Here is a 23393-nt window from a genome sequence, read left to right as displayed (position 1 = left end):
CTCAGGAAATGAAGATGGATGCCTTGCTCTGTTTCCATGGAGACATCTGTGATGCCACACTCTGCTCCCAGGATCCCACAGGCTGTGGAGCTTTGGAAGCTGGTCTCCTCCTGGCCGGTGCCAGGCTTCAGGTCCGCACGGGGCGGGGGGAGGGGGGCGCTGCATTTTCCTCGGGGCCCTGCTCCGGACCGGAGAGACCTGCAGGAACCCTCCTCTAAGTCATCACGGGGTGGGGAAGCTCAGTCCTCTCTGTGGCACTGTCGCAATGTTGCCTCTGGGAGCCAGCAAGCCCCAGGGGCCGAACACCCTGCCCAACTTGATGGAGAAAGGGCTGAAGGTCCTCAGGAGCATGTGCGGCCGGGACAGCCAAGCCCCGGAATGGACACTCCACCCACGACAGCAGTCGACCCAGGCCACCAACTGGTACCACAGGAGGCAGGTGTGAGGCTGCAGGAGCCTTGGAGCGGAGCCGCCTCTCTTGCTTGAGAAGGGCTCGGGGAGGGGCGGGGTGGTGGGGGAAGGGTGCCCAGAGCTCTCCAGGTGTTTCAGTGATGGGGAGAAGATGCAGACCCCACCCCCACCCCCATCCAGCGTTCCTTACAGGGGTGAGGAGGGTGTCCTGAGAAGTAGTGAAGGACGGAGAAGAGCTTAGGAAGAGAACACTCGGGGTTCCACGTGCCTGCAACCCACCGAGGAGGACTGGAGAGCCCCCCGCCCCCAGGGGATTTCCGAGCAGACCATCCCCTGGGCTCAGCCACGGCGGATTCTAGAGCAGGTGCCACCACCGCGTGGCTGCCAGCCGGCTTGGGGTTTGCAGGGAGAGGGGACAGGCCCCCGCTGTGGCCCATGACCTTCTTCTTTTTCTTCTTCCTGCTCCGCCAGAATGAGTTAGCACAGGACCCCAGCCCCGAGGACAGGAGCTTCCTGTCGGAGGTGGAAGCGATGCGCAAGGTGTTTCTCAGTCGCCCCGGCTGCCCTCAGTTCTGTACCCGGGCCACGTCCATGTCCGACTGCGGTGAGAGCCACCACGGAGCCCCCCGTCCTCCCCCCCCAGGAAACCTCCTCCCTCCCTGCTGGGGTCAGGACCTTTCCGGGCAGTCAGCACTGCTTCTGAAACCACTGTGCCCCTCGCTGGCGCTGTGTGTGGGACAGAGCGAGGGCCCGGGAGGAAAGGGCCGCCCGTCCTCCCCCTTGTCCCTCAGTCCCTTGCCTCCCTGTCTCTCACTCAGCAGAGGTCAGTAGGGTTGGGGGTGGGAGAGAAAGAGAAGTTTGAAGATTCTGGAAGCTTCAGGACAAAGAGGTCCAGAGGCTGATGAAAGCTTATTAGGGACCAACCCCTCTGAAATGCAGAGTTGAGAACCGTCATGACTGCAGGCGACCATCTGCTGCACCCCAGGTGTTCCGAGACTCCAGAGAGACTCCGACAGGGCAGCCGAGGCTCCTGGGGGTCAGAGGGAAACAGAAATTAAATCAGCTGCAGCTGGTGTGCTTCGGTGGCCCGCCAGTGGGAGGAGCGGTGGCCCCATGCAGCCGCGGAGAACAGTCACCTTTAATCCGACCTGATATTTTAAAAGGACGCTGGCCCGGGAGGCCTCGGGATCGTGCCACAAGTCATCAGCCAACATGGTTAAAACACCTTGCAGGTTCAGCTGTTGTGCGCGCTGTCCTCGAGGAGGAACGCCCCGGCTCCGAGTCCTGGAAGATGACCAGGGACTCTTTCTCCAGCCAGCGGGGCTCGGACATGAAGGTGGACGGTGAGGGCGGCAGGGCCTGCTGGGCACTAGGGTCCTCTCCTTGCCGCCCAGGCCCTGAGAGCCTCTGCCTGCACCTGTCGGGGCCCCTGCTCCCGCTCCATGGAACTCCCTTCCCAGGACCACCTGCCTGCCTGGCCCCATGTCCGTACACAGGGGATCCCCAGGCTGCGTCCCGGGGTCGAGAGACCAATAGGGACCATTCCTCCAGACCAATACTGTCCACTCATTTCTGTTATCCAAACGTGACAGCCACAGCTGTACCTGAGTACGAGGAAGCCCCTGGCAAGTGTCCAGGTCCCCCTGTGCACAGGCAGCGCCAGGGTCACCGTGTTGTCCTGACTCCCGGGCTCTGGGAGCCTCAGGCATGCTTTCTGCGTCCCTCCACTTGGTCAGCAGATACACGGGGGGGGGGGAATGGACAACCATGCGTGGCCTGGAGACATGGAGGAACCCAGCTGGACAAGGGAGGGTTTCTGGGGGAGAGGGTCTCAAAAGGGGGACAGGACCTTGGAAGACTGCAGGGCCACTCAGCCGGGAAGAGTCTAACGCCCCTGCTCCCCGACAGGGCCCCATCTGGCCTTCAGTAAGAGCGCCTGTGAGTTCAATTACTTGCGGAAGAAGAGCAAGACCCCAACGATGAGCCCGGTTCTGGGGCTGGGCCACCTGGGAAAGCGAACACCCTGGTACATCTCCGTCATCCACGATAAGGTACTGCTGAGCGCGGAGCCCCAGCACCCTGGCACCCTGGCTCCCCACCCTGCTGGAGAGACTGCCTTGCACGCCCCCCCCCACCTCTGTTCCACAATCTGGGTAGCTGTGCCCGAAGGTCCCCAGACAGGGTCTGAACTGACCTCCAGGCCCCTCCTTTGGCGTCTGTGAATCAGACGCTTAACGGACCTTCTGTCCCCTGTCCACCCTCAGCCCAGAGGGTGGCACTTTAAGCCTCCGATGGACCTCACTGTAAGAATGAGACGCACTTGAACACCAGATGTTCAGGCTTTATTAGAGGAGAAAGACCTGCCGGGGCACTTCTCCGGGAAGAAGGGCACCAGTACAAGCCAGGGGGACTAATTTATAGGGTAAAAGGAGAGTCTCGAGCAAGGGGGCAGGTTGATATTTGGGGTGAGATAGATTAGAGCAGTGGTCCCCAACCTTTTTTGGGCCACGAACTGGTTTAATGTCAGAAAATATTTTCATGGACCGGCCTTTAGGGTAAGATGGATAAATGTATCATGTGACTGAGACAAGCATCAAAGTGAGTCTTAGACGAATGTAACAGAGGGAATCTGGTCATTTTTTAAAAATAAAACATCGTTCAGACTTAAATATAACTAAAACAAAAATAATGTAAGTTATTTATTTTTTCTTTGCGGACCAGTACCAAATGGCCCACGGACTGGTACCAGTCCACGGCCCAGGGGTTGAGGACCACTGGATTAGGGTACAGGTTTCTGTCCAATTAGTAGGGAGACATATATAGATGTTGGTCCCACATAAGTAGAAAGCACCTGATTGGTTTGAGGCAGGTTGAGAGGTGAATAGAGAATAAATAGAAGGACAAGGGGTCATTTCATTTCTCTGTTTCTGAGCTCTAGATGGTCAGGGTAGAGGAAAGAGTCACCCTTAGCAACAGTGGGAGTTGTCAGGATTATGGTGTGTGGACCTGTCCATGTGAAAGTCAGTCCTTGGGTGATGTACTGCTGGAAGCGCCTCTTGAACAGTCTTTGAACAGTTTGCTGAGTAACCTGTAAATCCTGCAAGTACTTAGGGAAAGGGTGGTTACATTTCTACACTTTGCAGCTAGAGTTTAAGTCCTAGTGACCATTGCTTTTAGCTGGAATTAGCAGCAGATCCCAGCCTACAATAGGCATGGGGCATTGAGACAAGAGGAATAAAGGAGATGCTATACATTAAATAAAGTAACAAAATCAGACTGTCAATACCCACAGTAGAGATCTTTGAGGGATAAATAAAACTCAAATATTCAGGCAAGGCATAGTAGATGGTCCTTGTGTTTACAAGAAATGAGGTCAGTTTATCTGCTACTTGGAAGAAATACCTTAGGCTCGTGAACGATGTCCTTGGGCCTTCAGTGGCAATTCCCAGCATGCTGGGCAAGGTCAGGTCACAGGTAGCTGGAGCAGGGCTAGAAGAGACTGAACCTTCCCTCCATGGAGCAAGGGGGCACCTTACCTTCTCATGTCCCTCTTTTCACAGCACAGACATGTCAGTCAGTGGGGCCGGGAGCCTGGCAGGCTTCAGTTCAATGACCTTCCTTTCCACTCTGGAGCAGGGCCCTGATGGAATTCTATGAAGTCCTTTAGGGCACTGGAGCCTTTAAGAGTGTATACCAAAAGCTGGTATTTCCTGACTTCTTTTGGGCCTTATTTGCCTTTTCTGTTACTCCCTTGGCCATTATAGACCTTAAAAGCCATGCTCAGGGCTTGACTAAGAGAGAAAAATTGGGAATCCAGTGTCTAAAGAAGCCTATTAGACTAAGGAAAGAAAGGATTTGATTTGCGGTGATAGGTGGTTGGAGACTGTGGAGGGTCTGAATTTGATCTAGGGTGAGACTTCAGGTGGTGGGGGTTAAGGCGATGCCCAGATAGACTAAGGACTAAGTGAAGTTGAGCTTTAGCAGAGAAGACATGATATCCCTTCATAGTGAGGAAGTTAAGAAGGGTGGAGGTGTGTCTCCTCGAGGCAGGCAGGGAGGGGCTGCAGAGGAGTAGGTCATCTACATATTGTAAGAGAGTATTAGTTTTGAGATTGCATGCTGCTAAATCCTGAGCTAGTGCCTGCCCAAACAGGTGCGGGCTGTTTTTGATCCCCTGGGGTAAGACAGTCCATGTAAGTTGCTGGGCTGCATTAGTGTCTGGGTCAGTCCAGATGAAAGCAAACAGAAAGTAAGAATCAGGGTGTAGAGGAATGCTAAAGAAGACATCCTGGAGGTTTAGGATTGTGAAGTAAATGGTGTTTGAGGGAATGTGTGATGGTAACTTGTAGAGATTAGGGATTACTGGATGGAGGAGAATTATCGCCTCATTGATTAGATGTAAGGCTTGTATGAGGCGATAAGCCCTTGAAGGTTTTCAAACAGGAAGGATGGGAGTATTGCAGGGAGAGTCCATGGGGATGAGTAAGCCTGGTTTAAGAGGTGGGTAATTATTGGTTTAAGGCCTTAGAAACGGACACAGTTACACATTAAACAAAGATTTTACAAATTATGAAATAAGGAATTTAAATGAGCATGCTTTACTTGTTTCAATTCAAATTATGCTAGAAGTGTTTTCTGATAAACAAAGAGACAAAACAGATTACTCACTCACACAGCTCAAAAGACAACTCTGCTTTTTTAAGCTTTTCGAGATGGCAGGGAGTTGCCAGCATAGAGGGGAGGAAGAGAGCCCTGGCCGGTTGGCTCAGCGGTAGAGCGTCGGCCTAGCGTGCGGAGGACCCGGGTTCGATTCCGGCCAGGGCACACAGGAGAAGCGCCCATTTGCTTCTCCACCCCTCTGCCACGCCTTCCTCTCTGTCTCTCTCTTCCCCTCCCGCAGCCAAGGCTCCATTGGAGCAAAGATGGCCCGGGCGCTGAGGATGGCTCTGTGGCCTCTGCCCCAGGCGCTAGAGTGGCTCTGGTCGCAACATGGCGACACCCAGGATGGGCAGAGCATCGCCCCCTGGTGGGCAGAGCGTCGCCCCCTGGTGGGCGTGCCGGGTGGATCCCGGTCGGGCGCATGCGGGAGTCTGTCTGACTGTCTCTCCCTGTTTCCAGCTTCAGAAAAGTGCAAAAAAAAAAAAAAAAAAAGAGGGGAGGAAGAGAGAAAGCAGACAGATGGACAGTGTGAGCAGCTGGATGGAAAGAAGGAGGGTCAGAATCTGCAGGAGGAGGAGGAGGTTGAGGTATTAGTAGTGGCGCCATGTGGTTAGAGGAGTAAAAAAGATTTGGAGCTATGAAGAGAGGGGAGAGGACAAGGGGGAGAGGGCATAGCTGTAGTCTGTGTGTAGGGGGGGTTGGGGCGAGGAGAAGAAAGGCAGAGGCTGCAGTCTGTAAGGAGGGAGGAGGGGGTTAAGAACACAGTGGAGAAGGGAGGGGCCCCTGGCCAGCAGGGGAGGAGGAAGAGAGACTGGATTTGCAGGTGAATGAGAAAACAGAATTCTGAGAAGGGAGGGGCCTTTCTGGAGGGAAGAGTCTCGAGTAGAAAAGATTTGCAGAGGCACCAGAGAGGGGTCCCGAGAGAGGGGTGCCCCCGGGGGTCAGGCAGGAGGGGAAGAGAGTTGGGAGTCTGCGGAGAAGGAAAGATTAGGAGTGGAGGTTTTAGGTGAGGTTTTTTTGGCCAAAAACGGCTTGCATGTAGAACAGAAGGCACAGAAATTAAGGACAGGAGCAAAAGTAAAAGGAAGCCTGCATGTAAGGAATTTCAGAAGCCTTTCCCATCCGGTGGCAAAGATTGTCAAGATTTCTTAGGATATTGTAGTTGAATGTCCCGTTTTCAGGCCAATGGGAGTCATTGTCTAGTTTGTATTGTGGCCAGGCAGTAGTATGGCAAAAGAAAATGAGTAGAAGACAGGGGTTTGGTCATATGGCTTTGACTCTGAAGAGCCCAATGTGGAGATTAGTGATCTAGAGAGGGCGTCCCCACCTCCAATCACAATCTCAAAGGAGAAAGCTCTCCTGGGAATGTGGAGTCGTCCTGCTTAGGGGTCGTCACCACCTAAGAAGGAGCTCAAAGAGAATGTGGAGGGATTTGGCTAAGCACTTAGACTTTTGGAATGTGCTGTCCCTGGGACAGAAAAATGGCAAACCCTCAAAATGTGAGGCTGACCAGAGAAAACCGTCCGATGATGGATTAGGGACTTATGGGTCGAATTAAAGCCAACCGGGAGAGGGAAGGGAGAAACTCCTTACCTTTCTCTGGTCCGGCAGGGGTTCGGGACAGGGTCGGACTGCCAGTCGCTCAACTGCGCTCACACAGCCGAACAGAATCAGGGAGTTAGCCCGGACAAGCTGCTGCTGTCCACTGCCTCCTGGTTGTAAGTTTGGCCGGCAAGGCATCCAGGCAGTTGGTACCCCGTCCCGGGTTTCAGCACCAGATATAAGAATGAGACGGCACTCAAACACCACATGTGCAGGCTTTATTAAAGGAGAAAGACCTGCTGGGGCACTTCTCTGGGAAGAAGGGCACCAATACAAGCTAGGGGGACTAATTTATAGGGTAAAAGGAGAGTCTCGAGCAAGTGGGCATTGAATGAAATGTCCTGGTATGTCCGGAATGCTTCCCCAGGGGCGGCCCGCCAGCCTCCCAGAACTCCCCTGCCCCAGGGGCGACAGTCCAGCAAGGGTGAGTTCCGACAGACAGGCGGAACATCAAGAGGGCAGTTTGGAATTCACGTGTCTATCACTCACCAACCTGTATGCAGCGCGCCAACATGTGTCATGTCCTCCACCCATCTATACAACTTCGGGCCCCGCCGTTCCACTGAGGAGAACGCACACTCAGTAATAATCAGCTTGATATGCACCGACGGCCCTATGAGTTCATTCCTTGTCATGTCATTTTTTTCCCCCCACCTCTGTTTATGAGGGAGGCTGGCCCGTTAGTTGCCTGTCTTATAATTCCTGTGTTTGATTTAGGTGTCAGTTATTCATAACAACAACAAAAAAGTGGGGATGCCATTTCCCTGTTTTCCAATTCTCTGAAAGAGTTTGCACTGGGCTTTGGCCTCATCTCTTTGTTACATTCTGAAGGAACGCAAGCTGTGTCTGGAGAGAGCTTCACAGGGTTGGTTTTTAAAAAACGACAAATTCGTTTCCTTGTGAGGCATGCCGATTTCCTTCTTCCTCTTGCCTCCATTTGGGCAAAGCAGTGTTTTTCTGGGAACGCGCCTGTGTGTTCGTCAATTTTGCATAACATTTCATGTCCCACCCGCCCCACGCTGCTAGAGGGTCTGCAGGAGGTGGTTTCCTTTTCATTCCTGACATTGCTAATGCATGCCTTCTCTCTTGTTCTCTCCATCCGTCTTGCCAGAAGTTTATCCATGTTCATTGTCTCTTCTTAAGAGTCAGCTTTTGTTTTTTAAGGTGGGGAAGCTTTCGTGACCCCATCATTTGGGTCTGTGACTACTCACTTGACCTTGACTCCCTGAACTCTGCCTTGATATTTTATGAATAGATTTCACAATTGAAAATGTGTCTGTATCCTTTGACCAAGCGATTCCACTTTGGGGAGATGGCCTGAGGCTATCATTAGGTAGCGCCACACAGAGAGAGGACCAGGACGTTCTCTGCAGGACTGCTGTTCATTCAGGGTGTGTGGGAAGGGAATGCTCAGCTCATGCGTATGAACCCACCAACCAGGGGAAGGGCTGCAGGCTTGGCTGCCTCCAGGAGGTCAAAGGGTAGTGCCGTGAAGCTTCTCCTCCTCTCGTCTCTACCTTCCTCTGAGCTGTCGCAGATGAGCGCGTCCTCGGGAGGCAAGACCGCCACCTGCAGCAGTGCATGTGTGTTGTGCAGACTCAGCAGCTCCAGGGAAGGAGTGCCCCCTTCCCAGTAATCATTGTATGGTTCAGGACACCTGTGCGTGCCTAAAAGTCACCACAGGAAGAGTGAAGATGTATGATTTCTGCATGATTATTTCCCCCCATAACCTAATAGTACAAATGATTCCCACATACCCTTCAGATTCACCAAATGCTAAAATGTTGTCATAGTTGCTCTGTCCTCTCTCTTCCTCACTATATCACTCATCCTTGCACTTCTCTGTAAAATTTCCTTCCATCTTTTTTCTTTAAGTTCAATTTGCAGTTTTCTCCCTAAATTCTTGAGATGGATCCTTACATAATGGTTTTCCATTGCTTTCACTCCTAGATGCATTTGAAGGCTATGATTTTGTCCTCAATCACAGCTTTGGCTGCACCTTGCAAGTCTCAATATGTCCAAGTGTTCATTATTGTTCTGTTCAAAATATTCTCTAACTTCCTTTGTGATTTCTTCTTTGACTCATGGGTTCTATGGAAGCCTGCCATTTAATTCCCAAATACTGGAGGACTTTCTAGTTATCTTTCCTTCCGGAATTCTGTCTGGGACCATCTCCCTCCTGCCTGAAGAGTTCTCTTTATTTTCTCCAACTTCAGATCTACTGGGGACAAGTTCTTTCTGTTTCTTGTGTGTCCAAAACACCCCATTTGTATTGTGTCTCCAATATTGAAGGCTCTAGAGCATTGAGATTTTAAGAATAGAAGGTTGAGGGGCAGAAAGCCCCTAAGAAGTGGCCCTTGGAGGGAGTTACTGGTGAGGTGTGGGGCTGCACAGAAGACTGGTGTCCTCTCTCACAGTGGGCAGCTGGCCAGGAGCCAGGTTGAAGGGTGGGCTTCCAGGAATCTCCTGGGCAGGGATTTCAGACCTGCCCTAGGTCAGGGCATGGCTGGGTAAAGAAGCACTCATCCTGGGCTCAGGATTTCAGGATCCCAGGATAGTAGGTCTGCTCTCCCTGGGCCTGGAGCTGCTGCCCTGGGGGTGACTGGAGGGTGTGAGGCCAAGTGCATGCAGCACAGGGGCTGCCCATTTTCTGCCCAGGATTACTGCCTGTCCGTGCTGGGGAAGGAGGTCCAGCGCCTTTCCCAGCTGAAGGAGCAGGTTCAGAAGAAAGACGAGACGATCTTAACACTCCAGGAGGAGGCGGAGGTCCTGAGGAAGCAGCTGAAATACCTCCTGAGAAACAAATTCGAGGAGACATTCCTGAGGCAGGGCGTGAAGGTGAGCCGAGCGCCCCATGCCGGCAGGTCCTGGTGAGCTTCCGAAGCGTGCAGCACCCCCCCGGCGACCCTCAGCACCCGAGCCCCTCGCTGCCCTCACACCCCATCATCTTGAATGTCACCATGTCCTGTGGGAGCTTGGGCTGGGTCACGAGGTTCCGGGCGCCAGGACAGAGTGGAGGAGGGGTGATGGGAATGTGACAGGAGAGGGGCTGTGAGCTGTGCAGCTGGTCTGGCTCTCAGCCGCTGCGTGTGCTCCCTGGGACAGGTGGTGGCACTCTCCGGACTCGGTTTCCTTACCTGTAAAGTGGGGGCCAGCTCCTCTGTCATCCGGACAGATGGCACCCCACAGGCGGAGTCCCCAGACCTGGCCTGGCCATGTCCTGAGGGCGAAGGTGACTGGGATTCGCCTGGCCTGTTCTGATTGTGGGACATGGGACGTCAGTGTCCTTGCCTGTCAACGGGCTTGGGAATGCTGCCCCTCTTCCCTGGTCTGGGCAGAGGACTGAATGAGGCAGGTCCATCTGGGGTCAAGGGGTCAAGGGGCAGCCCGGAGAGGCCCCAGTAAGTAGCCCCCTGGTCTTTCTAAGACCTGCTTTCTTTCATACCTGAGGGGACAGCCCGATTCATACAGGGGGCACACACGAGTGGGGCACACTGTCGCCAGATGCCATGTCTACAAAGGAAACTGCCCAGAGACCAACTGTGGGGCAGTCGGCAGGCAGCAGACAGCGGGAGTCCAGGGAGGGCTGGAAGCATTGCCCAGCGCCTGAGGGCTGTGAATTAAGTAAGAGGCGGCAGAGGGCAGGACAAGAACCACATGCAAGGTGGGCATGTCCAAGGCTGGACCCTCGACGCTTCCAAATGCCTGTGCTCACCGCTGCAAGGTCACTGCCCCCTAGGGGCCACCTGCAGGTCACCGGGCCCTCCTCCTGATGTGGAGCGGCTGCTCTCCCCCTCCCAAGGGGACAGGTCCTGGTGGTGCATTCACCTGGGGAGCGGAGGGAGCTGTGTGAAACCCTGAGGTCCCCCGCGGCGTCTTGTCTCTCTTTCTCGTCTCTCACAGGAGCAACCCTCCGACTGGGGGCCCAAGCAGGCAGGTGGGCTGAGCACCCAGAGGGCCTCCAGCCATGACGAGGAGGAGGAGCTGCAGCGATGGGGGCAGGTGCGGGCTGGCCACGTCCCGAACGCACAGGACTGATCCGGGACTCACCTGCAGGGGCAGGGGTCATGCCACCCCACCTGCAGCCCTAACCTGGTGCCACCCCCCCCCCCGCCCCAGGGAAGCCCTCAGTCATTCTGTAAGGGAACAGGGAGGAGGGCGGGGCAGCCCCCACCTAGAAGAGCACCTCCAGCCCTTGTCCTGTTCTGGGGTGCTGGTTCCTGGCAGCCCCCTCACCCCCGTAGACTGTGAGGCTGTGATGGTGGCAAGCACCCAGTGTGCCCCCTGCTCCTATACTGCCCCAGGGGTGCCCACAGTCCTGCCTACTGTTCCCTTCCCTCCCCAGATGCAGGAGGAGTATGTCATGATGGACAGAGCCAGGGACCTGGAGGGCCGTGCCCAGGAGAAAGAGGGGCTGGCAGGGGAGGCCGAGAGGGTGACGGGCACGGGGGGCAAGGACGCAGTGGGCACAGAGGGGGCTGTCCGTGAGGGCGCTGCGGAGGAAGTGGAGTGGGGGGTGGCGGGGCTGGACCTGGAAATAGATGAGGAAAGGGAGTCTCTGGAGGAGGAGGAGGAGGGCGGCAGGAGGAGGGTCTGCTCCATGGACGAGGACTTCGAGGAGGAGCTGATTGCCCAGCTGGAGGAGTACGAGCAGGTGATCCAGGAGTTCCAGTTCGAGCTCGAGGTGGCCAGGGCCAGACAGTCCCTGGCAACAGGTAGGAGGTAGCCGGATGCAGAGGTGGAACCGCCCGCCCAGGCTGGGCAGTGGGGATGGGCGGGCAGGGCAGGCCCGGGTCCACTTTGAGCCTCTGAGCTGGGAGCTATGGGGGAGGAAGGGCGGGAGGGCATGGAGGGAGCTGAGGAGGTGGGCACCCGTGGGAGCGTCAGAGCCGGGCGACCCCGGCTCCCTCCTGTCCTCATTGCCCCTCCCCGCATCTCACACGGCCGCTCACTCAGGAGCCTGCATATCTTTACAACGACAAGTGGATTACCAGGAGTCCCAGCTGCAGAAGATGAACGTGGAGAACGAGCTGCTGCAGAAGGAGCTTCGAGAGCGGGAGCATCAGATACAGGCCATGACCGACAAGGTGGCTGTGTCTTTCAGCACGCCGGGCCCCCGTGTGGCTCCCCTGGGTCCCCCCAGCAGCTCCAGGGGAGGCACCAGCTGTCCCATCCCACCGATGGAGATGCTGAACTTAGGGAGCAGAAGTCACTCTCCCAGGGTCACATCGCTGACTGAGGCAAAGTGGGCTGCACACCGGGTCCCCAGGGCCCCGCGCTGCCCTCAGGCCTCAGCAGCTACCCTGTCCCCTGGGCCTCTTGGCTACTGGCCATGCCTCAAGCACCTCTTAGCTCCTGAGTCTTGGGGGTGAGAGCCCCCACCCATGTGTCGAGTGTGTACCATTCTGCTGAGCTGGCTCCTTGTGAAGCATCTTGTTTTTATTTTTATAGAAGTTTTCCACCCACGTAGCTTAAAGAACCAGAGTCCCACAGTCTTGTCACGCAAAACAGGAGGGTCCTGCCCCCTTCCCTCCCATCTGTCCCTTCACCGAGGCGACCGCTTCCACCTCTTCCGATTCATTAGAGAATCACTCTCTGTGTCTCAGACAGCACACTTGAGGCCCAGTCCAGATTATTCTCTGTCTTAGCGTTACCAAGTGCACCACTCTGTCCTCCCTGCCCTCTCCAATGCCATTCCACTCATGTCCGTGAGTTGACACCACAGTTACACCCTGGAGGGACAGTACCGGCAAGCACACCTAACGGAAACACGTTTGCAAAACAGTGTTACGATTCATACACAAAGCATGTTAAAGCTGCTGTGTCCACATCTTCCTCTTTCTTGATCTACCCTTATTTTCTCTGGAGCACATCCTCCAGGTGTTTTTTCAGAAAAGATGAGTGAGGGACAAAAGGAAATAGGCAGGGGTGGGGCGAGGGGAAGGGGGAATGCCGTCTGTCCTAAATGTCTTTGTTCTGTGCATTAACAGCTAGGTTGGATACAATTCCAGTTTGGGAAGAGTTTCCTTGGCAGGGTGGCTCCCTATATCCCAGAGTCCGGGGCTGCTGGTAGTGAGCCCAAGGGTCACCTCATTGCTGTGCTTTCACACAGACATGACTTAGTCCTTGGTGGTGGCTGCATCCTCTCTGGAAAGGTACAAGATCCGGTCTTGGTCCCAGGTGTTCTGAAATGCCACACAAAGTTGTGCCTTATGGAGGGTCTACTTACATTGTCCCCGGTTTCCATCTGTCCATCCTGGAATTTTTCTCTGTTCATTGTTTTTTGTTTTGTTTTGATCTCTTCCTCCTTCTTTGCTGCACTCTCGACTGACGCTTCAGTCCCTGGGCTGGCGGACTTCCGGACTCTCTGTTCTGGTTGTCATCTTTCCTTCCTGCCTCCTCTTCCTCCTTTCCACAACTTGGTCTCTTCGCTCTACTTCTAGGAGTTTCCCTGGATTTATCCACTGCCCTCCTCCTGAGTCTGGACTTGGGGATAACATTTACAATGTCCAAGGTCCCCCTTGGGTGTTCCTTTTTCTTTCTGCTTCTCTGTTACAGTATCTCTCTCCTCCCAGCTGAGGGTTCGTGACCCCCTGGTCTTTAGCTTCTCGCACCATTGCTGTTTCCCATCATTCCTGCTGGAAGTTTGTTCTGGTCTCTGTCGTGTCTGTGAGAGCTTGGCTCCAGCATCAGAGCACATGGCGACAGCTCTGGGCTTCACGGCACACGGCAGGGATAGTGGTGTGTGTGGGCATTTCAACCGAGAGTTCAAAGGTAGAATTTTTGTGTCTTTTCTCTTGGTTGGGTCAGAATCCCCCGGAATCTGGGAAACTGGAAGTATTTCTTGCCTGAGATGTGAAGGCCTCACTGCTGGTGTTCTAGGAGCCTGGGGTGGGGTGGTAGGGGGAGGGCGTGGCCTCCTTCTTCAGCACCCACATCCCCAGTCTGGAGTCCGGGGTCTCTACCCACAACCGAGCCTGGCATCTATCTCCCAGGCCAGACCCCTACTGGACCACCTGGCAACTCTGGTTGGGGGGTGTCTGAACCTTCATCTCTCCACATCCAGAGAACCAGCCCCACCCATTTCAGAGACATTTGGGGACTCGGAGTATGCACAGACATGCCCTGAGCTCTCTCTGCTGCCGTCTTAGGATTCCTCGTTCTGGGACCCGCTTTCTAACGTCCCCAAGTCTCGGTATCCATCTCCTTCTTCTCTCTCAGCTGCCTGAGAACCCTTGTGGCTTTCAGCGTTCGGGGGTTCAAGGAGGAAGACATCAGAGGCGTGTTCCGTCCGCAGTCTCCGCCAGGTCCCCTCTGATCCTCCCGTCTGCCTTTCAGTTCTCCAGCCTCCGGGATGAGAAGAAGCAGGAGGAGCTGACAGGGCTCGTGGAGAAGGACAACCTCCTCCTCCGACAGGTGACTGGCGCCCCCCACTGCGGCAGCGTCCCCTCGGACAGAGCCCGGGAGTGCAGGGGCATACAGGGGCCCCGCGCCGCCCCTGGGTTCAGACGTGGCTTGACGAACTCGGGTCCGAGTTGGCCGTCTCTGGGAGAAGAGAGGGGTGGGAACAGGTGGATCTACTCCTCTGTCGTCCCCTGCCTTCCCCCCACCCCAGAAAGTATGTGACCTGGAGCATGAGCTCACGGACCGGGAAGACACCATCTCCAAGACTAACACTCAGGTCAGGGAGCTGCAGACCCAGGTGGACCTCAGCCAGGCCCACCTGCAGAGACAGAGGCGGCTGCAAGAGGAAACGGAGAACAGGATGGAGACGGTCCAGGAGGCCGAGCAGCAGGCGCGCGTGGCCCTGGAGAGCACCCAGGCCAGGGTATTCCCGGCGGCCACCCCTGAGGTCCCGGCCCAGCGGCAGACTGCCCAGAGCTCCAGGGTCCCCGGCCCACCTTGAGTGCATAAGGGGGGACCGCCAGGAATCTCCTTCTATGCCCAAAGTGAGGGACGACTGATACGCAGGACGTTGGCCTGAGGCAGGGAGAGTCTCCCTGGGGTCAGGAAGAGACTTGCGGCCCAAGCTCCTTTGGGGAAGGGGGGTGGGCCTGGGGTTGTTCTGAGTGTTTCTGTTTTTTTTTTTTTTTAAAAACCATGTGCAGGTTTTACTTTTCCAATTAAAATTGTTAGTGAGGTAGCCTGACTAGGTGGTAGCACAGTGGATAGAGCGTCAGACTGGGACGCAGAGGACCCAGGTTTGAAACCTTGAGGTCGCTGGCTTGAGCATGAGGTCACTGGCTTGGCTGGACCCCCCCCCCCCCCCCGTCAAGGCACATATGAGAAAGCAATCAATGAATAACTAAGGTGTCACAATGAAGAACTGATGCTTACCACCTCTCTCCCTTCCTGTCTCTGTCTGTCCTTCTGTCTCAGTTTCTGTCACACACACAAAAAAAACATTAGTGGGTTAGAAAGTCTGTGCGGTGGGGCCACCCCGGGTCAGGGTTTAGATGTAGCACCTTCTAGCTCGCAGGCAGACGTTGACCCCCTCCACCCTCACTCCTGGTCCCTCAAGCTGTGCACTGAGGATGAGCCCGCTTTCTGTAAACCACGCACCGGGCGCGGGGAGGGGTCCTCTCCCTGGATGGCACCGGCCTTCCTCCCGCGGAGGCCCAGCAACGTGTTTTCCCTTCGCTCACAGCTTGAAAAACTAAGAAACAAGATCATGCAGGCCACCTATAGCGTTTCAGGGATCAAGTCCTTGACAACCGAGATCTCTGACCAAGACATCCTGGAGTCCTTGCAGGTAGAGCCGGCGCATGTGGTCCCCGGGCCACCCGCACCTGCAGCCTGGGGCGTAGGGAGAAGCCTGCATTGGATGCTGGGGACATCTATGCGAGTCCTGGCAGCGTCACTGTTCTGTCACCCCCAGCCGTGTACTTCCTGTCTGCTCAGGCAGAGGGGACCAGGTCTCCCGAAGGGTGGTCACGGAGCTGGCTTTGAGTGACCAGCAGCAGAAGCAAACCCTCCAGGGTGCACTGGGAAGGGGGCCAAGCAGCTGGCGTCCCGGGGAGTCGCCAGAAGCAGGAGCCCGGCCCCAGTTCTGCCCAGCTCTGCCTCCGGGGATGCTTGTTAGCACCTCGGAGGAGTCGCCATCCTGCCAAGCCAGGACCCTGGCATGACCCGCCTTCCGTGGTTTTGGCCCAGGCCGGCTCTTCCCTGACCCCAAGCAGAGGACTCAGAAGTAGGGCAGGGTTGGGGCTGGCAGTGGAGTCACCACCCACCTGGCCTTTGGCGGAGCCGCTGAGGGCCTGACACTTGACTTTGCTGAGCTGCCAGGCTTCCTCGTAGGGGTGGTGGTGGTGGTGGTGGTGTGTGTGTGTGTGTGTGTGTGTGTGGGCGCGCACACACCTTCAATGTGGCCCAGGCCAGGGCTCTGGAAGAAGAGGCACCTGGCTGACTCAACAACCTGTGTGGGCCTGTGCCCTTGTCACTCAGGGCTCCTCTGACTGTGGGGTCCTTTGACCCCAGAGGGTGCCCATGGCCTTTCTAGCACCCACGTTTTCCTGAGAGCGGTTCCTTTCCTCTGAGAAGTGGGGAGGGCCCCTGGTCAGTGGCGCTCCTGGAAGGTGTCAGCAGTCCTCAGGGAGAGGTCTCTGTGGCCCAGCTGTCCTTTGGGCTAAGGGAAGAGGGAGGAGGAGGAAGAGAGGAGAAAGGGTGAGGAGGGGGAAATGGGCAAAAGAGATGGGGGAAGGGAGAATGAGATGGGTGGAAAGGGGAGGAAGAGGGAGGATGGGACAGAGGGAGGAAAGGGTGAGAAGTGGGAGGGAGAGATGGAGGAGAGAGGGGGTAGGGTGGGAGGGTCATCAGCACCAACAGGAGCCAGGAAGAAGGCCCTTACTTTGTTGGTGGGCCAGAAGAGGCTTAAGGAGAGGATGGGGCAGGCTCCCTATGCAGGACAGAGTCCCTGAGGGGCAGACCTGAGGCTCGGCAAGTCTCCCAGTCGCAGTGGACTTGGCACCAGCGTCAATCAGGGCTGAGCTGCCCCAGAACCAGAATGGGCTTCCCTTCCGGGGTCACTGTTTTCACAGCACAGACATTGGCAAACGCTACACGCCAGAGCCTTCCCCCCACTCAGGAGAGCCACTTGTCAAGATTCCCCAGCACAGCCCAGGCTGCGGGGAAGGACAGGGCGGGTCCCGGGCTGGCAGTGCAGCCTAGGCGCCCCGTGGTGGTGGTCCTTTGTGTAAGGCCAGTGGCTGCCATCGTGGCCATGCAGGTTCCCATGCAGGTTCCCATGGGATTCGGGCAGACAGGAAAGGAACTGTGGAGTCAGAAAATGGTGGCCCATTTCGTTTAGTAAAGTCTCATAATGGCGGACGAGCAAACAGGCAGGGAAGACCGCTTCCCTCTCACTAGGGTCTCAAAAGCCCCGACCCATTCTAGACTTGCCCTCACCAGCCTCAGCACTCTCCAGCCCAAACAGGCCAGGTCAAACACCCATTCTCCGCAAACAACCGCCCCTCCCCCTGGGCAAGCCCCCGCAGCCTTCCACAGAACTACACACACCTAATGCTGCCCCACACAAGCGAGCGAACCCAAAAGACTCGTGTAACAAACTTGTTTGCCCAATGCTTTTCTATAGAGGATCATCACGGAGAGGACCGATTACTACAACCAGCTGAGGCAGAAAGGGGTCAAAGTGCCACCGCTGCAGCAGTCCGAGCTCTTCTCTTCGCCCAGCAGGTCCAAGAAGCTGGCTAAGTAGGCTCAGCCCAGCGGCAGCCCGGGTGCTGCCAGAGAGCCGCCCCTGGGTGGCCCCGCTTCTGCACTCTGGTTCAGAATTAAACTGTTGTCGGCCACGGTCTCGCTGTTTCCTCCCTGGGGACTCACAGGAGGGCTTGGATGACATCAACACCCCTGTGAACGGGGAAAAAAGGGGCCACGTACTAAACCCGACAAGCTCAGGGGAGGCCTGTGCGGCAGCCTTACAAACAGACCTAAAGCAATCACACAGGACGGTCTAAGGTTAAAACGTTCCAGCCAAAGCGGTTTGTGGCAGGTTGTACTGCCCGAGGGTGGTGTTTGAGCTCCACAAAGGTCAGGATTTACGTGAACGGAGCCTGTCTGCTGTCTTTCTGCATCTCTAACAACATACCTGATAACCTGCTGGAGCCTGTCTGCTGTCTTTCTGCATCTATAACATACCTGATAACGTGCCTTTGACAGGTGAGCGCAATCTGTCCCAGACCCCTCAGGGCGCAGCCAGGAGAGCAGAGAGCACAGATCCGCTCAATGTTATTACTAGGCTAATTGTCAACTGTTAACTGCTGCATACAAAAGAAGCATGTGTCTTACGTTTTACTCTGTATCCAGTCCCAGAGATCCTCTGCTTTGCTTTCTCTCATCTGCCCAATCTATCAGCCCCTTTTATCTTCCCCTTTGATTTCTTTAAAAAAAAAATTTCCCCACTGATTTGGAGAGAGAGGGAGAGGAAAGGAAGGGAGAGAAGCATCAACTTGCTGTTCCACTTAGTTGTGCGCTCACTAAGTGCCCTGACTGGGGGGTGAACCCACATTGGAATGCTGGGATGATGCTTTATCTACTGCGCCGCCGGGTCAGTCTCCATTTGATTTTTCTTCTAAATTTTATTGATCGGAGAGAGAAACATTGATTTGTTGTTCCACTCATTGATGCATTCCTCGGCTGATCCGTGCATGTCCCCTGACCCGGGGATGGAACCTGTAACCCTCTTGTATCCAGTTGAATTCACACCAACCGAGTCACCGGGGCCAGGGCTTCCCCTTTGATTCTCAGGTATAAAATAAGTGGCGGAACTGCCATTTTCCAGAGGCTTTTTTCAGTGTCTTGAGATCTTACTTCTGGGCAACTGTCGTTCAGTTTGGCTCAAATAAACATAAACACTTTGACAGATTTGGACATTTCTTACGTTGACCACCCCCTACCCCCATTCCAAAACTCATTCATTGGGGATCACACCAAACTGCCCCCGCCCCCGCTGCCTGGCTTCATGCTGGGGAGATCCCACACAGGACAGGGTCGTCCTCCCCACCGCTTTCAGTTTTGACCCCACAGAGGTAATTCTCTCCCTCCGGGGCGGGGCACCTCTGAGGCCCCCTGCCGCGGGGTTCCCTGCCTGGGGCCCTTGCCTTGCGGGTGTGACCCTTCCGTTAGAAGGTGGGTGGGGTGGTACTTCCGTTCCCACCGAGGTTCCCGGGATGGGGGCAGCAGGAGGGGCAGGCATGCTTGTCCGTGGGCCGAGGTCTGCGCGCACGAGCCCGTACGCAATGCAAGAGACCGCGGGGCATTTCTCTGGGCCTTGCGCCCACGTCTGCCCACCACCCTCACTTCCATTTGGGGCCCGGCTCTGAGCTCGGCCCGTCCCGCAGGGTCGAGGAAGGCCGGGCGGCCGCGCGGGGTTACCACGGTGGGGAGGGGACTCCAAGATCCCGGCGAGTCTGGGTCCTGGGGAGCAGCGCCCTCCTCCCTGCAGTCCCTCCTCCACAGCGCCGAGCCTGGGGGCCGCCCCCGCCGTTCGCCACGCCCCTGTCCCGCCCCCGGCAGGGCCCTGCCCCCAGGCCCCTTCCCGGATAAGATCTTCCCGGCCTGCCCACCCTCTGGCCCCGGCCCCGCCCTCGTTTAGGGATCCTTGTGGCCGCCCAGGTTCCGCGCACCTTTCCGCGCACCCCGACACGTCTGCGCCAGGTGAGACGCCAAGTCAGGGTGCAGCCTCCTCGTGCATCCGGGGGGTGCGGGGTTGGCGCGGGTGGAGGGGGTCCTCGGTTGCGGCAGCCCTCGGCCTTCCTAGGCCGCGGCCTCCCTGGCCTGCGAGCGGCTGGCCTGGACTTTGGGATTAGGGGTGCGGGGGGCGGGGAAGATGACCTGTTCCCCTCCGACCAATTCCGGCCTGACCCACCGGAGGGACGGCCAGATGCGAGCCGCCTGGGGACACCTCAGGGTCCGTTCCCTTCCTGAACGGTGGCATGGCCCCTTCTCGTCACCTTTTCTTTCTTTTCTATTTTTTAAGATGGGACACATCAGTGGTACCTCAGTCGACCTAGGGGTTAGGAGGAGGTGAGGTCCAGTGGTCAGCTTCTGACATCTTCCTGGGCCCCTGAGGTTTCAGCCCTGCTCCCCTCCACCACGACTCTCCCTTTGTAAGTTGTGGGCTCCTCAGAGGGGCTTTGGGGGTACATGGAGCGCCTCCTGTCTTCACACTGCCAGGAAGGGCTGTGTCTCCGAGGCCCCCAGGGTTTGGCAGATATCCCTGCTTGGCAGCACAGCCCCAGGCTTCTGGGACATGGTGTGACCATTGTGTGGGGGTTGGACAGATGGTTACTGAGCAAGTGAGGGCCTCAGGAGCCCAGGTGTAGTCACCCCACCGACTTCTGGTGATGCTGTCCAACTAGGACGACTTGAGAGCAAGTCTACATCAGTTAGGGACACATTTCACTGCAAAGGAGAAGAACCCATTGTCCTGGGCTTGAATAGATGGAGGCTGACTGTCCTCCCACCAGGAAGCCCACAGGTAGACAGTGGTGTGGATTCAGGGACAGCGGATCAGGGCTGGGGTTGCAGGACATCCTGGTGACAAGGCAGCTGCCACAGCTCCAGCCATCACATCAAGGCAGGAAGAGGGAGGTGACTGCTGTTTCTCTCACGAAGGAAAAGCCCCCCTACCCCCTCCCTGCTGCACCCCCCACATGTCATCCAGCACTCTGCTCACATCTGGGTGACATGGGAAAGCAGGGACCAGGGTAATAAGCTTGTCTTAGCCCATGGGTATCACTTGGGGCTGGCACATTACCTTCTGGAACAAGATAGATTTTGCGCCCAGGAGGGAAAGGGTGGATGTGAGGTAGGGAGCTGGGAGTTGGCCCACAGCCCCTCTACTGGACACACCCCAGGAAAGAAGAACGCACACTCTATAAATGCTTGGCTGCTCTCAGGCCTGAGGATGGGTCTGAGTGGCTGCTAGGGAGGAAGGGCCCCCACCAGACTGACAGGTTTTGTGGCCATCAGTCCTCCCCACGGGCTTGGGCCGGGGATTTGGAAAGGGCAGATACAGAGGCATGCCTGGCCTTGTGGCTTTCTGGGTTGGCTTCCTGCAGCTAAGGGGCCCTCTGTGCTTTGAAGCCTGTGCCCAAGGCTTCCTGGGATCAAGGTCGGGGTTTCCCAGGCTGGTGGGGGCTGAACCCAGTCTCAGACTCGAGAAGTGAGAGGCCTGCTGCTGGCTGCCTCCCCAGCTCCTAGACCCCCAGTAGGCCCGTGTGCCCCCCCCCCCCCCAACCTGGCTCCTCCCACAGGCGGTGGGGGGAGATGGACCATCATGCTGAGGGCCAGAGGACACAGCTGCCATGGGGCCAGCCAGGCCCCCTCCCCCAACCAGACAGGCCGTACCAGCCGCCAGCACAGCCCCATCCTTTCCCTTCCCAACCTCCAGAGAGGGCTTTGGGGCCTTATCTGTCAGGAATGGGCAGAAGGAAGGCGGTTATCAGCCCAGCCAACGGGGAGGGCCCCCAGCGCTGGGTGGACACTCACCCTCTCACATTCCTGAGCGCAGGGTTCTTGGACTTTCAGCCTCCCTGGGTTGGAATTTCACTCTGTCCCCTTCCCATGTGACTCTAAGCAAGAGGCTTAACCACTCTAGTCCCGGTCACCTCACAAGGCAGTGGGGAGGCTGTGGGTAAAGGAGTCAGCCCACCTTAGTGCTTCTCCGCCCCCTTCCCGGCCCCCCCGGGAGACCCTCACCCTGAAAGCACCCTTCCCTCACTGTCCCTGCAAGGGCCGAGCTTTACAGTGAAGCCAGTGCCCCGTGAAGGCCTTGGCGGCCCCAGCATGCAGCCCCAGGACACTGGCGTGCAGTACAGCAGGTGGGATGAAGTCAGCATGGGGGCTGTGTCCAGCGCAGACGAGGCCTCGAGCTGCCAGAGGTGAGCACCCAGGAGGGGCAGCCCACTGGGCCCACAGACCACTCGGGCCCCTTGTAACCCAGCCTGACCCTCCTGCCAGCCTCTACTCCGCACCAGCTGGGTGCCCTCCCTGGCAGTCTGAGCCAGCCTAGGCCCCCCACCTCTGAATGCCTCTGTGCTGGGTTACTACCTGTCTCCCAAGTCCAGTGGAGTGGCCCCCACCTTCCCTCGGGGCCCACCTATCCCGGGGTCACCCCCACCCCCTCTCCACTCAGGGCCCTCCTGGGGCTCACATGCTGACTGTTCACACCCTAGGTTCTCCCGGAAGCTGTGCTCAGGCAAGCTGGGTGTTGCCGTGAAGGTGCTGGGAGGAGTGGCCCTCTTCTGGGTCATCTTCATCCTGGGCTATGTTACCGGCTACTACATACACAAGTGCATATAAGTGTTGGCCACACGCCATGGGGGCACGCGGGTACGAGAACCCCTTTGTATACAGACCCCCCCTCCCATCTGTATGCAGACTCCGTGTTCGAATGCACCGCCCCTCCCCAGGTGCGCAGGCATACCCAGCCTGGGGCACACCTGGACTGCAGACCTGCAGCTTAGGTACCCTGGGACATGGGGTGGCTGTCCTCTCCCCAGCCTTGAGCTCAGACCTGGCTGCCCTGGCATGGGGGTCTTCCCTGGGGGGGGGTGTTGTGAAGAACTGGCCTGTCCGCTATGGGCCTTCTGACTCATGTGCAAGGATGGCAGGGAGAGGAGTCGTGTGTGTCCCTCTGCCCTCACTCCCAGGCACCCAGGCAGAGAAGACATCCTAGAAGATGTTTCCCAGACAACGCGGGCAGAGGGGCCTCAGTCCTTGTCCCAGATCCACCCCGCGTTTTCCCTTCAGGGGCTGTTCACCTCACAGGGGCGCCCCAGCAGAGGATGGTGTACACACAACAGTTATTAAACGTCTGTGGAATAAATGATGGGTGACAGCCACGAGGCCCCAGGCCAGGTGTGACTCGGTGCTGTCCACCCATCCATGCAAGGCCAGCCGGAGGGCATGAGCGGTTGTTGGGAGGCCTGTGGGAAGGGTCTGCTCTGCTCGCTGGGCTGAGAGCCTTGGAACAGGCCCTCCCCTGGCTGGACCTGTCCCTGCCTCACTTGACCACAGCCAAGGACTGCATGCCCGTCTGTGCCCAGCAGTGCCTTTTGGGCCTTCATGCTCAGCCCCTTGCCCATTGCAAATGTGTCTCAACCCCTTCAGACCCTTGCGAGAGACGCCTTACAGCTGAGGGTGGGAGACCAGCAGTCACTGTCCTTGTGGGCCCTGTCAAGTCCTGGGAGTCAGGCCAAGTTGGCAGCGGAAGGCAGACCAGCCTGGGGGGGTGCGGCGGGGCCAGGTGGACATCAGGTGAGGCTGCACATCCTGAGTGGTCCCGGACTCTGAGGAGGGAGGCTGGCAGATGTGCCTGCTGGGGGCCGGGGAAGCAGGTTACAGGGCAGTGCGCAGGGTCTGGTTCAGCCAGGTCTGTATCCAGGGAGACCCTACACACCCATCCTTTTGGCCACATCTGGGGAGGGAGGAACACACCTGGCCACCTGTACTGCCTCACCCTGGTGCCCCAGCTGGACTCCTGGTGATCCCAGGACAGGCCATGGGGTGGGGGCTGTGGGCAAGGCCTGGGCCAGGATAGACAGGAGGAGGGATCCTGGCTAATCCAAGCCTACCACCCTCCCTGACTGCCCAGGCGCCCTGCAGGCTCCAGGGGCACAGTCCTTGAGCAGCCGCTGGGCAGGAGCAGGTTGGCTGCCGGGCAGGCCAGATGACTGGCCAAGGGAGGTGGACAGGACAGG

General features: G+C 57.0%; 2 protein-coding genes across 3 annotated transcripts; both read left to right on the top strand.

The window, feature by feature from the left end:
* The first annotated feature begins 265 nt into the window (after positions 1–265).
* Positions 266–17472, top strand: CCDC27 (coiled-coil domain containing 27). Its single transcript, XM_066266621.1, has 12 exons — positions 266–439; positions 883–1015; positions 1644–1754; positions 2320–2462; positions 9331–9510; positions 10576–10674; positions 11018–11387; positions 11629–11759; positions 14011–14088; positions 14288–14500; positions 15320–15424; positions 17264–17472. Exons 1-12 carry the CDS (start codon positions 266–268, stop codon positions 17384–17386), a joined length of 1860 nt encoding a protein of 619 aa, XP_066122718.1. The 3' UTR covers positions 17387–17472.
* A 1742-nt stretch (positions 17473–19214) lies between these two features.
* SMIM1 (small integral membrane protein 1 (Vel blood group)) lies at positions 19215–22519 on the top strand. 2 transcript variants are annotated; one of them, XM_066265188.1, is made up of 4 exons: positions 19215–19344; positions 19667–19796; positions 21425–21572; positions 21867–22519. In XM_066265188.1, the coding sequence occupies exons 3-4, from the start codon at positions 21478–21480 to the stop codon at positions 21991–21993; spliced, it is 222 nt and encodes a 73-aa protein (XP_066121285.1). In that variant the 5' UTR covers positions 19215–19344; positions 19667–19796; positions 21425–21477; the 3' UTR covers positions 21994–22519. The 2 variants fall into 2 exon arrangements, with proteins under 2 accessions (XP_066121285.1, XP_066121286.1); XM_066265189.1 differs by lacking the exon at positions 19667–19796 and having other exon boundaries at positions 19223–19344.
* The last annotated feature ends 874 nt before the right edge of the window (positions 22520–23393 follow it).

The sequence above is a fragment of the Saccopteryx bilineata genome, chromosome 3 (genome assembly GCF_036850765.1).
Source record: "Saccopteryx bilineata isolate mSacBil1 chromosome 3, mSacBil1_pri_phased_curated, whole genome shotgun sequence".
NCBI classification, from domain to species: domain Eukaryota; kingdom Metazoa; phylum Chordata; class Mammalia; order Chiroptera; family Emballonuridae; genus Saccopteryx; species Saccopteryx bilineata.
The sequence above is the reverse complement of the archived record's forward strand: the minus strand, read 5'-3'. Positions and strand labels throughout refer to the sequence as shown.

Excerpts from the sequence above, each read along its gene's own strand:
- SMIM1 (XM_066265188.1), top strand. The coding sequence starts at position 21,478 with ATGCAGCCCCAGGACACTGGCGTGCAGTACAGCAGGTGGGATGAAGTC. Across the intron at positions 21,573-21,866 it reads GAGGCCTCGAGCTGCCAGAG|GTTCTCCCGGAAGCTGTGCT; the intron begins GTGAGCACCCAG and ends TTCACACCCTAG.
- CCDC27 (XM_066266621.1), top strand. The coding sequence starts at position 266 with ATGTTGCCTCTGGGAGCCAGCAAGCCCCAGGGGCCGAACACCCTGCCC. Across the intron at positions 11,760-14,010 it reads TACAGGCCATGACCGACAAG|TTCTCCAGCCTCCGGGATGA; the intron begins GTGGCTGTGTCT and ends TCTGCCTTTCAG. Across the intron at positions 15,425-17,263 it reads ACATCCTGGAGTCCTTGCAG|AGGATCATCACGGAGAGGAC; the intron begins GTAGAGCCGGCG and ends GCTTTTCTATAG.